Source organism: Anabrus simplex, chromosome 1 (genome assembly GCF_040414725.1).
Source record: "Anabrus simplex isolate iqAnaSimp1 chromosome 1, ASM4041472v1, whole genome shotgun sequence".
Classification (NCBI taxonomy): Eukaryota; Metazoa; Arthropoda; class Insecta; order Orthoptera; family Tettigoniidae; genus Anabrus; species Anabrus simplex.
Window position 1 is genome coordinate 577,600,867 of NC_090265.1, and position 18,252 is coordinate 577,619,118.

At 38.1% G+C, this 18,252-nt stretch overlaps 2 protein-coding genes across 3 annotated transcripts in view; one reads left to right on the forward strand and one right to left on the reverse strand.

The window, feature by feature from the left end:
- Psa (puromycin-sensitive aminopeptidase) overlaps positions 1 to 18,252 on the forward strand; it is a 165,546-nt gene that overhangs the window by 127,222 nt on the left and 20,072 nt on the right. For both annotated transcript variants that reach the window (XM_067135579.2, XM_067135580.2), the window contains exon 13: positions 4,778 to 4,900. In XM_067135579.2, coding sequence (XP_066991680.2) covers positions 4,778 to 4,900 — 123 coding nt within the window. The remainder of the gene's footprint in view (positions 1 to 4,777; positions 4,901 to 18,252) is intronic.
- LOC136857155 (ubiquitin-conjugating enzyme E2 W) overlaps positions 1 to 18,252 on the reverse strand; it is a 335,437-nt gene that overhangs the window by 67,328 nt on the left and 249,857 nt on the right. The gene's annotated exons all lie outside the window — the stretch shown is intronic.

The following is an 18,252-nucleotide window of genomic DNA, read 5'->3' on the forward strand; positions in this document are numbered from 1 at the left end:
ATTCACAAGTAAGTTAAGCACCCCTGGCGTGGTAACAGCTCGAACACATTATCAGAAGTAAGTAAGTCCGTCTCCGCGACCCTATATTTATATTCGTCTCCCCTTTCCTCCGAGTTCACGAGAGGTTATCTTACGAAGCGCAGCTCTGATATCCTCATACGACTATTTGCGGCTCTGCCAGTGGCTTAAATATGGGATCCAATGATGTAATTATGTTCTCAATGGCTCTATGCCAATTCTCAACTAATATCGTTCGCTGGTAATTGATATAATTGCGAATTTAGCTCTTGTATCCTGGCCTGGGATTTCACGCCGTATTGTAGCGTCTCTTGCCTGCAGCCAATCAACGGATAGCATTCATGAATTCTCAGAATTACGCCAATCAATCTCCCTCAGTTAATAACTTTTAATAACTTTTATTATATGGTTAGGCTTCTAAATTTCACCTTATCCCGAATTTATAACTCACTTCCTTCTGTAAATTTAATCCGTGGAGTTAATGTTGCTAGTGCTTCTTACAATACAAAGTTATCGTGCCTGCTTCCTGGCCTGCGAATTTTACAATTGGTCCAAGCTAGCGCGGGAGAGAGAAGTTTCATAATTTTTTCTTCAAGTGCCAACTGTGCGCTCAGCTCCTGCTAGTAACTTGGAGCTCCCTTGACGTCTTTTCTAAGAATTTTGCACACGGCTCTTGCGGGGTTGCCACTGCAAATTTCGCTCGCGGCGATGAAATCTTTCCACTAACTTGTCAACAACTCTCGCCTCTCTCTTTTCCCTTCATCACCATTTCTGAGAAAACTAATTCTGCTGGCCATTGTGTTTCTTAATCTTAGTGGAGACATCGTCTGTGGTAGGTTTCACAACACCGTCTGCCTGGCTCGTACTTACAATACATAAAGTACGATTTTCTTGCTTCTGAAAATTAAATATATATTCCCCCATACTTAATTACAATTGAACGACGCCTATCACACCCCCACCAGGGCGCAGTACATGCGTCCCTATAATCCCTTAAAGCATAATAAGAATGTTCTCCCACTGGACCTTACATTAAATTAAAACCTCATACAAATACTTCAATTTCCAATCTTTGACTATGGTGACAGTATACTTACTGACCTAACCTGTGAACAAGCAGCAAAATTACAACATGTACAGAACTCTTGCATTTGATATGCCTTCCAGCTCCGACATGATGCACATATAATACTATACTACAAAAAGTTGGGATGGTTACGTTTAAACGACCGTAGAAAACCCCACCAAATAACCCTCGTGTATCTGTTGCTTTATACAAACTTTCCCACCTATCGTCCAGTTCTAGGTTTCTGTCTTCATTCCACGAAATTAATACTTGTTCTGGACCACTACTTGAAATAGAACAGCATCGAACAAGTATCTACAGCCATTCATTGCTGGTCACTGATTCGAGGTTACGGAATACGATCCCGGTAGTTATTAGATAGTCTTCCACCGAGCGAGTTGGCTCTGTGTGGTTAGGGGCGCGCAGCTCGCAGCTGTGAGCTTGCATCTGAGAGATAGTGGGTTCAAACCTCAGTGCCGGCAGCCGTGAAGATGGTTTTCCATGGTTTCCCATTTTCACACCAGGCAAATGCTGGGGCCTGTATCTTAATTAAGGCCATGGCTGCTTCCTTCCCACTCCTGGGCCTTTCCTATCTCATTGTCGCCATAAAACTTATATGTGTCGGTGTAATGTAAAGCAACTTCTGAAAACAAAAAGTCTTGCTTGTCTAGAATGTTTAAAACAGCAGCCTACTGTAAATTCCTCCTGAGTACATACAGTTGACTCGAATGAATGCAAGAGTGAATGACGTATCAGTGAAACAAAAATTACGTATTTAGTTTAACTATCTTACATTTTTACTCTTCTCATTTAATAATAATAATGTTAATGACTTTACATCACACTAAATACTTTTATGGTTTTCGGAGATGCCGAGGTGCCGGAATTTAGTCCCGCAGGAGTTCTTTTATGTGCCAGTAAATTTACCGACAGGAGGCTGACGTATTTGAGCACCTTCAAATACCACCGGACTGAGCCAGGATCGAACCTGCCAAGTTGGGGTCAGAAGGCCAGCGCCTCAACCGTCTGAGCCACTCAGTCCGGCTCTCTTCTCATTAAGAAATTTCCTAGAAATAGGTAACATAGTAATATGATTGTTAGTGAATTCAGATTGTAAAATAGTAATATTCAGTTAATTTCATTTTGCCTCGTATTAGAATCAGTTTTCCTTTTAGTTAGTTAGTACATATATTCTTTAATTATTAAGTTGATATCTTTCTGTTACTGTCCACTCTCTATTTATCCCGTAATTTTTCATCAGTTGCAATCATAATTAATTGTATTGCTGTTACTCCTTATCTGATTTACTTGTCTTATCTCATAAACTGTAATTGATTACCATAATATTTTAAATTAATGTCTAAAAATTGTATCTGGTTAAGTGTAAGAGAGGGCCTAGAGCCATAACTTTGCCACTTTATAAATAAATAAATAAATAAATAAATAAATAAATAAATAAATATACATAGTTCTGCATCGAATATCTTTTGAAAAACTAAACCAGGCAAACCATATATAGATGATAAACATAGTGGTGGAATGACGAGGTGCAGGTTAAAATAAAAGAGCAGTGTGCCTACAAAAATTTTCGGGACTCTGGTATTGATAGTGACATCGAACAGTATAGAAGACTTAGGTCTGAGGCCAAAAGAGCTGTAGCCTTAGCTTAAGCTTCTCATTTCAAGGACCTGTATGAACATTTTGATATGTCAGAAGGAGAAAAAGGTATTTACCGTCTGGCTCGATCACGTCATCGCCTAAGGCAAGATATTGGTCATGTAATGTATGTTAAGGATGAAGTGAACAATGTACTCCTGAAACCTAATGCAATCGCCGATCACTGGAATAGGCATTTTTCAAAGATCTGTAACGCAGAATTCCTGCATCCTCCAATACACAGTTTAACACCAATCTCAGGACCTCTCCCACTTATCATCTCTTCAGAAGTTAAGGTCGTCATGCAGGAAATGAAAACTGGCAAAGCCACTGGACATGACAATATTTCAGCTGAAGCATGAAAAATGCTTGGACAAGAAATTGCTGAGCTATTTGTAATCTTCTTCAAACCGTTTATCATAGAAGTAGTGCTGCCATCATCCTGGTTTACAAGCTTTACTGTGACTATTCGGAAGGGTAAGGGTGACGTCAATAATTGCGCAAACCATCTATTTGCCAAGAAGCTCTTTGAACGCATCATCGATCAGTGTTTATGGAGTATTGTCAGCATCAGTCCAAACCAGTGTGAATTTGTGAAAGGATATAGGATAATTATTTCCATTCATGCAGCTTGGTTACTAGTAGAAAGGCACTGGGGAAACAGGCCACTCCACATTGCCTTCCTGGATCTAGAAAAGGCCTTTGATCGCGTTTTTCATGAACAGACTTGGCATGCACTTACATCTCACGGTGTCCTTGAGTATGTCCACTGGATAAATTTGCTCTATCAAAGATCTACCAGCACTGTCCGATGCCCTGCTGGAATTTCACCGCCATTCTCCATTTGGGTTGGTGTCCACCAGAGATTGGCCCTGTCACCACTTCTTTTCATATCATGTATGGACACAGTCGTCTCCGATATCCAGTCATCACTCCTGTATGCTGACGATGTTGTACTGGCTGCTGAGGGGCATCAACAGATTCAAGAGCAGGTTCAGAAGTGGAATGAGAGACTAACAGTACACGGACTTCGACTGAATATCATGAAAACTAAATACGTGGAGTGCGGTCTGCAGACGGATGGAATCATTCAGATAGATGGCCAAGATTCAACAAAGTTGAACAATTTAAGTATATGGGTTCTTCGATCAACGCTGAGTATGACACTATTCCATACGTCCAAGCGCGAGTAAATTCGGCCTGGATGAAGATGCGGCAAACTACTGGTGATCTGTGTGATCGTTGAATACCAATCCACTTGAAGTCCAAAATTTACAGGACTATTGTTAGCTCAGTTGCTCTATGTGGCTCTCAATGCTGGCCAGCAACAGTCTAGCATGAACAAGCACTTCATGTTATGGAGATGCACATGCTTCACTGGTCAGTTAGCCTGATATGGCTAGATCATATCACCAACACAAGACCTTCAGAAAATCATGGGAGTTGTTCCTATGGTAGACAAGATTGGTGGTTTGATCATGTAATGCTTAGAGAAGGTAAATCTGTTGTAAAAATGGCGCTTTGCATCACTCCATCTGGAAATTGGCCATGTTGTCGGCCCAAGAAGACATGCGCACGGGCTTGCAAAACAGCAGACCCTGTTCCATTGTGGGACAAATACTAAGAAGATGGTGATGTCTATGGATATAGATATACAGACAAGAAGCTTGGAAGGAAGAAAGAAAGAGTTACACACAAAGACAAATGCAATAAAAATTAAACATGATAAAAAGAAGGGCAGTAGATAGAAGAAACAATGGCACACAAAAACCAACTGAAAGAACATGAGCAAAATCCACATTTTGCATTGATAAGCTTTCTCCTCATTAGTTTTTGGTCTTGTTTTATTTTTTCTCAGACCCCAATGATCACTCATTTCTGTTTCCCATTGGGCTAGATGTGTGTTCCCATTGAAAAGTGCTTCAACCTTGCAGTAAACTGGGACATATGGAGTGACCCAATTTGATTTTGCCTGTTTTTATCTCTCTTTCCATTATATAGATTTTTCAGTGAATTAACGTTTTCATTTCTTTTCAGGATGAAGTTCGTTCCCAAGATTCTGTTTTTGTCATTGTCTCAGTAGCAATGTCCAGGCGTGGAAGGGAACTTGCATGGGAATTCTTTAAGGAACATTGGCAAGAACTGATGAACAGATACCAGGTTTGTACATTTTAAAATTAAATCTGCTGTTTGCTTTAAATCTTACCCTAGAAAATACAATTCTTCAAGTGCTCCATTGCGGGTAAACTCTCATATCTTAGTAATTTGTAATGTGCTTCAAATCAATTGTAAATATGTGTGAAATATTTAATTTCAAACTAGCTTTTATATATGCATCATTCATGTGTCTTTTGTTTTTTTGTAATCTAAACTCTAATGTCACCTAACAGAGATGAGTGGTAGCAGAAGAGAGAAAGCACATCTCAGCTAACAGTTGTCATTCAAAGTAATGTTATTGTTAATAAGTTCTCTTCCAGCTTGGTATTATTCTTAGAGTAATGGTACGTTCTTGTTTTTCTTCTTATTGCGATTATGTTCATTATCTTCCTGATCTATAGGGACTAATGACAATGCAGTTTATAGCTTATAAAAAAATTGCAACAGTGAGCAACACATTGTTAGTTCATTACCATGACATTGGAATAATATTTCCATGTCAGCGATGTGATATAAAAATCTAAATTCATGAATATCTACATTAACCCTGACAGTAACACGTCTATAAATATATCGCTTTAGTTACACCACACGTTTCGAAGACGTGTCACTCAAAGCCTATTATTTAAAGTTACATTAAAGTTACCAGATGGAATGAACAAGGAATAGAGGTGGTGGAGGGGATAACTCTCCCCTCCTTAAGAGGAATAGATGGCATTCATTCGCACAACATGTCAGAAAAACGTATGGTGTTACTGTCAGGGTTAATGTAGCACATAACAGTTCTTCAAAAATGTTTTGTATATAAATGATTGGAAATTAGTTCTATAATTATTATATACATATTTCATATGCAACTAATATTTTCAGAGATATTTGAATGTTTGAGAATAATAATCGTAAATATCTCTTATTATTCCTTTCACAGTAATAATGCATGAAACATAAAAGATCAGAAATTATAATACGCTATAACCCTGATTTTGCGTGACCTTGATTTAACGTAAACCCGCACTTAACAGAAGAAAATTCCAGTCCTGAAAATTATTCCATAAAAGCAATGCTATTTTAGATTCAATGTAATTCACAATAGGGCAAACCCCACATTTAGCGTTACGGAAATGTTAAAATTCTCAAATATTTACTTCTATTTGTTTTGGTTATGGGACATTAAAAATCTATGAAAAAAGCGTCATAAGCTTGCTAAGGATGATTCAAGGCAGAAGAGGAAATTAAAGCTTGGGCACTTAGGGCTAAGGTGAGATGTCGGACTTAGATGCACATCCGACCGCGGCCGCTGTAGCTGAAGAGAACGCCCGTTTTCATGACAGTGTTCTTATAACCTTTGAAAATTCCTATACAGTAGAACCTCGATTATACGTTCCCCGAAACTACGTTTTCCCTTATTTTCCGTTCAAAATACGTGGTCCCGCGAGCATCCTAATTAAATCACGTTGTAAAAATCCCGCATCATCCGTTCCTCGAAGAAACTATTTCCCCGCATCAACCGTTCAGAAATTTCAGTCCCATCAACGCTAAATCCTCGATCATGCGTTTTTCAAGAAACTGTATCTCGCGAAAGGACGGCTACGGCATACTTGCGGATCTTGGTGTTAACGTCCAGTCATTGCGGTAATTTGAGGAAGAGGAAAAGTGATCGGCGGTGAACTTGCATAAGGGACCATCTTAGCATCGCATTCGGGTGGTATTGTTTAGAGAATCAAAATCATAAAGCAGAGTGTGTCCACAACAATTGGAAGGAGACAACGCATTTCGACAACTCTGCTTGAAGACGGAACGAGTTTCGTCAAATGTTCGTACTTGCAAAGCATGTACATTATGTCCAGGGTTAGATGTTTACTTTTTTTTTTTTTTTTCCCCGAGTGTATCGCCGAACAGGTTTTCGGCACTTCCCTCAGGGCACTGTATAGTCACTGAGCTTTCAGGTAGGAATCTAAACTGCTTCTTCTTAAGTACAGTAACACAAATTGAGTATGGTATCTTAATATTATTGTAGCCTATACGATTATGTTATCGAGACCTGAACAGATGTTGCACCTTACATACATAAAGTCATGGGAGGTTTTGGGATTGCCTTTTACTGTTTTGGTCCTAATGTAAGACTAGGAATTTCACGTTATTGTGTTAAAATGTTAAAACCGCAGTCGTTTTATTTGCTCACGTTACATGTAAAAACCTTTGCATCATTTTGCACTCGTGCCGACTTGGACAGTGAGCGCGTTTTCCAGCTGAGCTCAAGGTCACGAATAACCATAAATTCTGAAGTTTTGATGATAATTTTTCTCTTTCCAATGTAATCGTTATTAGTGACGGACATAATTGAATATAATGCATTCAAAAACTTGAGAATCGATTCTTACATTCGAAACAATATTCTCGAGTTCAACATAACCTTTAAAAGTCGATATAGGCCGTAGGCCTAATTTGCGCGGTACAAGATTTCCACAAACTGACTACGAACAGTACCTAGGTGCCAGTGACCAAATTACAATGGAAGATTTAAAGAAAAAGGGATTTTGCCATCATGTTGCGCGCTTTTGTATCTAATGTGCTTTATTTTATTAGATTTGAGAATTAAAAAATACTTGTGGTCGATTGTTTGGCTTGATGTTATTAGGTTTTTCAAACAGTTTGAAAGATCAAAGTTGCTGATCTGAAAGAAGTTTTCAGAGGAAACCGACGAAGTTTCCCCGGTAAAACTGAATGTAAAGATGTAAAGTTGAGAGACTTTCAAGCCGCATACCGGTAACTAATATTTGAAGCCGGCCCCGCGGTCGAACTTGCCTACCTCTCACCCGGAGGACCAGGTTCGATTCCCGGCCAGGTCAGGCATTTTTACCTGGATATGAGGGCTGGTTCCAGGTTCACTCATTCTACAATAACCTTTAATTAAGGTGCTATTTAATGGTGAGATGGCGACCCTGGTCTAGACAGCCAGGAATAACGGTCGAGAGGATTCGTCACACTGACCATGCGTTACCTCGTAATCTGCAGGCGTTCGGAATGAGCAGAGGTCGCTTGGTAGGCAGAAGGCCCATTGGGGCTGTAGTTTGGTTTGCTTTAGGGGTGTTTGTAAGATTTTAAGTATACATATTTTTTTTGGTGATGTTTAGCCAAATTGTTCATGGTTCATCAATTCCCGGATTTTCCGTTTTCCCGTGTTGTACGTTTTTTTACGGCGGTCCCTCCAAAAACGGAGAATCGAGGTTCCACTGTATTAATCTGTGCAATATCCTTCGGTTACAATGAGAACCCTTTTACTGATTCATCTGTTATTATGGGCAAATTTGGGTACATTAATTTGTATTCGTTATCAATATTCATATACTACCAAATACAGTATGTGACCCTACTCCAATGTTCATAATTTATATTGAATGCGATCGATAATCTTCCTTATCGATTCTTTGTTACGCGCGAGTGAGTCTATCTTGAGCGAGCCTGAGGTCTCCTCACAACTTCGAGTCTCCGACTCGTGTAAACAAACATCGGGATAATATGTTTTCGTAATAAGTGCAATGCCAGGAGTAGTAACTCCTGAGAAATAAAAGCTGAAGTAAACTATTGCTTAGTTTTAATACTATGTACTGAAATAAAAAAAGAATGCGATACTTCTCAAGATACAGCAGTGTGCACAATTAATTTCAGAGGTTAGGTTATGTACTTTCGCGTCTTGTTAAATTTCAGAAAGGCTGTTCTCGTGTAAATTGATACTGGTGTTGGTATCCGTACCAAGTGCACGTAACTTACGAACAACATAGGGACATTCACCTCCAAATTAATGAAACAATAGATCACTACATTGATAATAAGAAAAACCTATTCAAAGTATGAATGCTCCCCTTAAAGCTACATAAATCTAGACCCATATTACTATGAATAAACATGAATATCAATCAAGTTGCTCATCTACACAGAAAAGGATACCAACTCACAGATCAACTCAAAAGCAATGCCTGTTGTAGAAACGACAATATAGTTCGCCATCAAGCACAACATTCTTGATGTGTTATTCAGTTTAAAGTGTGGATATGTTCTTCAGACTTCATCAGTGGTTTAAATTATATCAGTGTTTACACAGAAAAAGATACCAACTCCCAGATCAACCCAAAAACGATAGCTGCTTGCCATCAACCACATTTTTGATGTGTTATTTAGTTTTAAAGTGTAAATATGTTATTTCAGACGTCATCAATAGTTTAAATTAAGACTATAAATTGTGTCATATCAGTGATTATATCATTATTGGTTATATATGCTGCGTATGTCTTCCAATTGGAGTGTGGCTGAAGATGACCCAATATATATGGGGTTGAAACTAGTCCCAGTTTTATAAGACAATATACAAACGAATAGTATTGAATAGGTGGACCCTTCCTACCCTTTGATAGTAATAAATGTTGTTTAGTCAGATGATGCGAAATTCAACTGCATGAGAGTTTCTTTGGTCAGTTGATGCAGGAATATCTTCAGGTGATATTTAGATTGGTGCATGGTCCTAATCGATTTATTTTCGATGTTCGAGAGTATGAATATTTTTTTCCATGTAGTTTGAAGCCTCGGCTACCAGGTGGTGTAGATATCTGGAAAATTGAGAATTGGCGCTTGGTCAAGTGATGCATAACACAATCCAGTTTTACTTGACTGGGAAGTAAATGAAGAAAAAGTCATAAGTTAGACATACGATGGCATAGCTGTAATGACAGGTGGACAGGAGGAGTTCAAAAGCTAGTGAAACAGTTTTGCCCATATGCTCTTTTTGTCCATTGTTAAGCCCACCAATTAAATTTGGTACTTCTGTGTGGCTCAAAAACAATTAAAACAGGTTCATTTGTTTGTCTGTTCCTTGTCTGCTTTTCACACATTTTTCAGCAAGTCTTCTAAAAGGACAGTTATGTTAACCGAAAGAGGATTTAAGCTTCCACCAGTTAGCCATACCAGATGGAAATTTCATTCGAGGGCAGTTTTCACCATTATGAAACATTTCAAAGGGTTGTACTGTATTTTTGATGAAATTATTGATATTTCTGCATTATATGCTAAATGCTGAATATTTGTCTAAGAAAAATTTGAATCATTGTGGATTAGAACACAAATACAGCTAGACAAAAGAGTATAAATGATGAATGAGTAGTTAAAACCTATTAAAATTATTTAAATTTTGTGTGTGCGTATTCCATTTAGGGCTATTTATATATTGGTGTTTAGTGCTTGTTGGTAGAAATTGGTAGTAGTATTATTTATTTAAATTTTATAACAAGTAATTCAATTGGTGTTCAGTAGATTACGTTTTCTAGGTTAAGTAAGCTAGCTAGGTGTACTTTATTTCGAACTTAGGTTTAGGAAATACTTTAGGTAATAATATTAACTTTTAAAATAATATTTTTAAATATCTGTAGGTTCTTTGGTATAATACTTACAAAGGCAGATTATCATAAGGAGTTCTAACTTATTGTAATTTCCGCCGCTACTTTTCCGATATTTCGTACAGGTATCCGTTCAAACTATCACGAAAGTAATAATTTATTACATTAAATAACACGATAAGCCTGTAAACATTGATTTAAAGAGAATTCACGGTAATTTCACTGGATAATTACGGTACTTAACAGTTACTTCGATTGTTGATGATTGTTGCTACATGCACATGATAGTTGTGTAAATAAATACAAAGTCAGCTGATTCATTATTCCCATAATTTGTAGTCTTAGTTCCCTGCATACTTTGTCATTTCCACCTTCGTTTATTCATAGAGTAAAAGTTAATAATCAAATTCCTATATCCCAATAAAATTTGCATTTCAAGACCCCGGCATGGTTTTGACAAAAATTATAGTAGACAACCTCTTATTCTCAGCATTTAAGGACACTTTTATTCTCCGTCCCGTGTAGTAGAGAAAATAATACTAATCCACCAGCGGTAAAAGTTCATATAACTACACTTCAGCTGAAAATCGTTGTGTGGATACAGTATATTTAGATAGTGCCATATCTTGCCTGCTATATTCGTGTGTTATCGTTTGTGTGCATCTATTAGAACGTAGTTCTAATAATAATTTGTCTAAGCATTTAGCTTTGTTGGTAATCTTTGAGTACAATAGTTCTTGCAAATTTCATTTCTGTTTGTGCTTAGTAGTGACATACGGTACCGGTATTGTAATTAGGATACATCTGAAAGTAGTTTAAAAATTTCTGTAGTGTACTGTACAGTAGTATACGAGAAGCCTAATATCCTATCAGAATTTAGTGTGCTTATTTTATTATTGTAAAATATTTGTGTAGTACTGGTGTATTAGAGGTATCCGTAGAAACTCTTACTAAAATTCTGTTGTTGTAATTAGGATAGGCTTAATTGCAGTTTGGAATTGTGTAGTTCTTGTGTATTCCTTTAGATATTCAGTATTAACAGCAGTTTATATGCTGTTAGGGGTTGTAGGATAAAAAAATAGAGTAGTATTGTAGTGTAGTCGTATATTAATGACCTTATTGTTGTGTGATCTTTGAGTACTATCCCAGACAATGTATCCCTCCGTTCATTTATTTTTTGCAAATAAGTTATTTTATTTTTATTTTTATTTTTTCCGCAAAAAATGGCTAAGGAGCGCAAGTGTACGAACTGTGGGTGTGGCGAGGCATTGAGGGGTATGAGGGAGGAGTTGGAGATTTTGAGGGAGATAATTAGGATTCTCACAGAAGACAGGAAGGAAGATAGGACTCCCTCAAACAATGCACGGGTTACAGTAGGTGTACAAGAGGGAGGGGAAGGAAAGGGGGAAGTTGTAGAAGACAGGTGGTCTAATGTTCTAAGGGGAAGGAGATTCCAGGCTAAGGGCTCTATTCAGGATCAGAATTCAGGACAGGTGTCTGTGCGAAATCAGTACGAGTCACTCCAGGTAGAACAACAGAGGGAAGATGAGGGAAAGGGAACTGTTGCTGAGATGTGTGGAAGTAGGAGGAAGGGAAAAGGTAGGAAAGGGAATGTAGAGTAGAGGATAGGAACAGACAGGTAGAACAGGGTCATGGGAAGGAGAAAATGGAGGAGGAAGTAGCTTCTGCAGCTATCAGGAAAGATAGGGCTGATGAGGAGGGGAGGGTATCAAATGAGGTGGGTAGGGTTGAGGCTTTGGTCATGGGGGATTCCATCGTTAGACACGTGGGGAAAGTGTGTGGAGGAAAGGGAACCAGGGTAGAATGTTATCCAGGAATTAGGTTGAGGCAGATGTTGAGGAAAGTAGAAGAGAGGGAGGAGGGGAAGGAGAAGGTGGTAGTGTTTCACGTTGGTACTAACAACGTAAGGCAAGCTGATAAAAGTACCAACATAGTTGGTAAATGCAGCGCGGGTGAAGTTTAAGAAAGCGGAGATTGTTATTAGTGGAATACTGTGTAGGAGGGATACTGACTGGAGGGTGATTGGGGATTTAAATGAGACCTAGGAGTAGGTATGTAGGAAACTGGGAGTGAAATTTCTATATCCTAATGGGTGGATAGGAGATAGGGATCTGCGCTCAGATGGCCTTCACTTAAACTGCAGTGGTACGTATAAGTTAGGAAATTTGTTTGGAAGGGTGATAGGAAGGTACATTCAGGGAAACGGGGTGGCCTAGGGAGCGGTGGTAAGGGAACAGGGAACTGGAAATCAAGTAGGGATGACATAAAATTGTTAGTGTTGAACTGTAGAAGTATGTAAAGAAAGGAATAGAATTGAGTAATTTAATAGATATATATTTACCAGATATTGTGATAGGAGTTGAATCATGGCTGAGAAATGATATAATGGATGCAGAAATTTTCTCACGGAACTGGAGTGTGTATCGTAGAGATAGGATAGGAATAGTGGGAGGGGGAGTATTCATTCTGGTGAAAGAAGAATTTGTAAGCTACGAAAAAGTTAAAGATGAGACACAGAAATTCTAGGTGTAAGGCTCATTTCTAAGGATAATAGGCAACTTGATATATTCGGAGTGTACAGACCGGGAAAGGGTAGCACTGACACGGATTCAGAATTATTTGATAAGATAATCAGCTATGTAGGAAACGACAAGGAAAGAAATGTGATTGTAGCGGGAGATCTGAATTTACCAGATGTCAATTGGGAAGGTAATGCGAATGACAGGAAGCATGACCAACAAATGGCAAATAAGTTAATATGGGAAGGACAGCTGATTCAGAAGGTGATGGAACCAACCAGAGGGAAAAATATCCTGGAAGTGGTGCTGATAAAACCAGATGAGCTCTATAGAGAAACCGAAGTAATAGATGGTATTAATGATCATGAAGCTGTTTTTGTCGTAGTTAAAAATAAATGTGGTAGAAAGGAGGGTCTTAAAAGTAGGACTATCAGGCAATACCATATGTCTGATAAAGCAGACATGAGGCAGTTTCTAAAGTAACTATGATCGGTGGAAAACGGTAAATAAGAATGTACACAGACTCTGGGATGGGTTTAAAGAAATTGTTGAGGAATGCGAAAACAGGTTTGTACCTTTAAGGGAGGTAAGGAATGGTAAAGACCCACCTTATTATAATAGAGAAATAAAGAGACTAAGAAGGAGGTGCAGACTGGAAAGAAATAGAGTTAGAAATGGCTGTGGAAGTAAGGAGAAATTGAAGGAACTTACTAGAAAATTGAATCTAGCAAAGAAGGCAGCTGAGGATAATATGATGGCAAGCATAATTGGCAGTCATACAAATTTTAATGAAAAATGGAAGGGTATGTATAGGTATTTTAAAGCAGAAACAGGTTCCAAGAAGGAAATTCCAGGAATAATTGGACTGTGTTATGCATCACTTGACCAAGCGCCAATTCTCAATTTTCGAGATATCTATACCACCTGGTAGCCGAGGCTTCAAACTACATGGAAAAAAGTATTTGTACTCTCGAACATCATTTATATTGAAAATAAATCGATTAGGACCATGCGCCAATCTAAATATCGCCTGAAGATATTTCTGCATCAACTGACCAAAGAAACTCTCACGCAGTTGAATTTTGCATCACCTGACTAAACGATATTTGGCGGTCGCTTGGTCATGTTATGCGTATTGCTCTTTCCCGCCTTTTTATTCCCGTGACAACAGTGAAGTTTCTCCGTGATTGTCTACAGTCTTCATATCAACAAAATTATTTTGAGAGTGCTTAATAACACTATTCACTTCTGTTTTGGCATGGATCACTCTAGGTCTTCCTCAAGAGCCCATCGAATCGTCGAGTTAGCAAGGAAGGAAATCTACTTGCAAACATTATTACAGGTTAGTTGTTCAGTCTATATCACAGTACCACTAGCATACATGACAAATACATGTTACTGATGGATTGTTTTTCAAACAGTTTCACCATTCTATATCCTCTTCTCATTACACAGGAAGATGAGCCGGATTTACATCCACAGACACCAGCTATTGCGACACCCGTTTACGAATCTCCAAAAGATGTCACTTTCTCCAGCAGTCTGACTGAGCTGAGTCCAATGAAACGCTGTCATGCTACCCAAAGTACTGTTCTGAGGTGTAGTACAGCCACGACTAGCAATCTTCAGGATGATTATTCAGATTTAAAACTGAGATGCTCTAGTGATTTAAACTTTGTTGAGGGAAGAATGGATGCAACAACATTGTTGAAGGTAAGTACAATTTAGTTAATGGAAAAGAAACACTATCATATCCTATAGCATTGCCAGGCAGATACTGTAGATTAGAGTCGGGTAAGGTTTTTCTAGGAAGAAATACATTCTTACTCCACAATATAGTGTTTCTGTTTTACAGGAAAATACACGGTCTGAAGATCAACAGCAGTCCGTTCCTGTATTACTGGACGAACATCACTTCTCTCATTCCCATACAGACGTTAGTTCCGATGATAGTAATGCTACTAATGAACATGTTGTTTTAGACTCCAGCATCTCTAATTATGCGGCTAGCCAGACCCATTATTCAACTCCTCAGCCGATGAATGAAGCATCTCAGATATCAGAAGCTCAAAATAATGATTCTCTGGGAGAAGGGAGACCAAAAAAAGGTCGGAAAAGAAAATATCCATTTCAGAATCGAAGAATTAGGAAGATGAAATGTGTTCAAAATGAAACCTATATCACACAGCGGGGATATCTTAAAGAACCCAAAGAATTTAGAGAATACATTTGTTCATGTAAATGTCTGAACAAGATAGGAATTGATGCAGTGAAAGAAGAGTTTAAAAACTTCTATAGTAGTACATCACACGATGCACAAACAGCTCTTATTTGTGCCATGGTAACAACAAAAGATGTCAAACGGAAGAGAGTGAAGGACTCAACAGCCACAAGAACTTACACCATCCGCGGTGTCAAAGTATGCAAAAGTTTCTTCTTGGAAATGTTTAGGATCTCCAGTGGAAAGGTTCATCTGGCAATTAAGAAGATACAGTCACCAAGGGGCGTTGTGGATCATCATGGATTGGCTGGTGGAAGAAATAAACTCCCTGAAAATAAACTGAGAGAAGTCATAGACCACATAAAGAAGTTTCCACGTTACAAATCTCACTATAGGAGAAGCGATACACAAGCAGAATTTCTTGCCCCTGAAATAACGGTCAATGTCATATATGATATGTACAAGGGCGAGGTTTCAAATCCTGTATCAAAAGCAAGTTATAAGAAGATATTCCTCACGAAGTTCAACATCAAAAGGAAACCACTGAAAAAGGACACATGCAATGTTTGTGACACATTGGAAGTTCAGATCCAAAACACACCTGGATGCGAAGCCGAGAATTTTAAATCAAAAAAAGAAAATCATCTTGAACAAGCAAAAATTGCGCAAAACAAAATGGTGCCCTGGAAGTTCTTTGTTTTGACCTAGAGAAAACCTTGCCATTGCCTAGAATTCCTACAAATACAGTCTTTTATAAAAGGCAGTTATGGCTTTATAACTTAGGAATACGCAGCAGTAAAGATGAAAGAGGACACTGCTATGTCTGGTTAGAGGGTGAGGCAGGCCGAGGGTCACAGGAGGTATCCTCATGCCTGATGAAATATTTAATGGAAGAGCTACCAGCTGTTGAAGAAGTAATCTTGTGGTCATATTCCTGTGGAGGACAGAACCGAAACATAAAAATGGTTTTGATGTTAAAAGCTGTCTTAGAACAGCATCCCACAGTGAAAAAAATCACTCAACGTTTCCTTGTTCCAGGACACAGCTTTCTCCCCAATGTCAGTGATTTCGGGGACATAGAATGTGCACTGAAACTTCAGCAAAGGTTGTATACAGCAGAGGACTACATCAATGTGATGAAATTTTGTAGGAAGAGGAATCCCTTAGTTGTTCACAGAATGAAGTCTGAGGATTTTAAAAGTACAGATTTACTTGAGAAACAAATCGTGAACCGGAAGACAAATAATTTGAGAGAGAAGATAAACTGGCTGAAAGTAAAAGAGATAGAGTTACATAAAGACAAACCATTTAGCATTTTCTTCACGTAGGAATATAAAGGACAGCCAGTTGAAATAAACATTCAGAAGAAGAAAGCTGTTGGTCGTCCTTCACAAAATGGCGTGACCCACTATTTTAGCAATGTGTTAACACCTCTGTGGCCGAATGGAAAACCCATTTCAGAAGCGAAGCTCAGCGACATACGCTCTTTGATGTCACTTATTCCAAAAGATGCCACTGATTTTTATCGTAAACTCTGCAGTCATCCGGGTATTGAAGACGATATTGATGGATTCGATTGCCAGGAACTTAATTTCATTGTTGAAGAGGAAACTTAGATGAAGCTGATGATACTTCCCATTCCTGTGTCAGATTGAACATTCTGAAGTTTATTTCAATTTCTGTTGTTAGTGATATCAAGTAGATAGACCGGCATAAGTGAAACCCATCTGTAAAATGTCAGTATGTAGTAGTGTGGATAATATGTTTCTTTGTATGTATGCTAACGGTATTGTAGAATAATAAACAAAAGTTTTGTTCAACATTACTCATAAAACTATTTATACGTCTGTTTACCTAGATTATTACCCTTCCGTAGTAACAATCCCCAATGTAAAAAAGTAAAAGCATAACATTAATATGCATCACATGACCAACCGACAAAATTATCACCTGGTCAGTTGATGCGAAACAGAAAGAATGAATTACTTCAGAAATTTAAAATTGACTAAGCGACATTTTATGGAAAATAAGACACTTAATGACTTGCTATACAGTTGGTGATTGGTCTGTAAATAGAACTGACCTTAGTCCTTCTTATGGTGAAAGAAATCTGCCAATTCATTCACGACTCAAATTTATATGCTAACAAACGCGTTCACGTCAATATCTCGAAATGACAATTTGGCGCTTGGTCAAGTCATGCATAACACCGTCCAATTAAAGAACAAGGGGAGTGTGTATGTGAGGATCTTCAAAAGGCAGAAGTATTCAGTTAGCAGTATGTAAAGATTGTTGGTTACAAGGATAATGTCCAGATAGAGGAGGAGACTAATACTAAAGAAGTATTAAAATTTACATATGATAACAATGACATTTACAGTAAGATAAAAAAGTTGAAAACTAGAAAAGCAGCTGGAATTGATAAGATTTCTGAGGATATACTAAAGACAATGGGTTGGGATATAGTACCATATCAGAAGTACGTATTTGATTATTGTTTGGTCGGAGGAGCTATACCAGATGAATGGAGAGTTGCTATAGTAAGCCCTGTGTATAAAGGAAATGGTGATAGACATAAAGCTGAAAATTACAGGCCAGTAAGTTTGACATGCATTGTATGTAAGCTTTGGGAAGGCATTCTTTCTGATTATATTAGACATGTTTGTGAAACTAATAACTGGTTCGATAGAAGGCAGTTCGGTTTTAGGAAAGGTTATTCCACTGAAGCCCAACTTGTAGGTTTCCAGCAAGATATAGCAGATATCTTGGATTCAGGAGGTCAAATGGACTGTATCGTGATTGACCTGTCTAAAGCATTTGATAGGGTGAATCATGGGAGACTACTGGCAAAAATGAGTGCAATTGGACTAGACAAAAGAGTGACTGAATGGGTTGCTATATTTCTAGAAAATAGATCTCAGAGAATTAGAGTAGGTGAAGCTTTATCTGACCCTGTAATAATTAAGAGGGGAATTCTTCAAAGCAGTATTATCGGACCTTTATGTTTTCTTATATATATAAATGATATGAGTAAAGGAGTGGAATCAGAGGTAAGGCTTTTTGCGGATGATGTTATTCTCTATAGAGTAATAAATAAGTTACAAGATTGTGAGCAACTGCAACGTGACCTCGAAAATGTTGTGAGATGGACAGCAGGCAATGGTATGTTGATAAACGGGGTTAAAAGTTAGGTTGTGAGTTTCACAA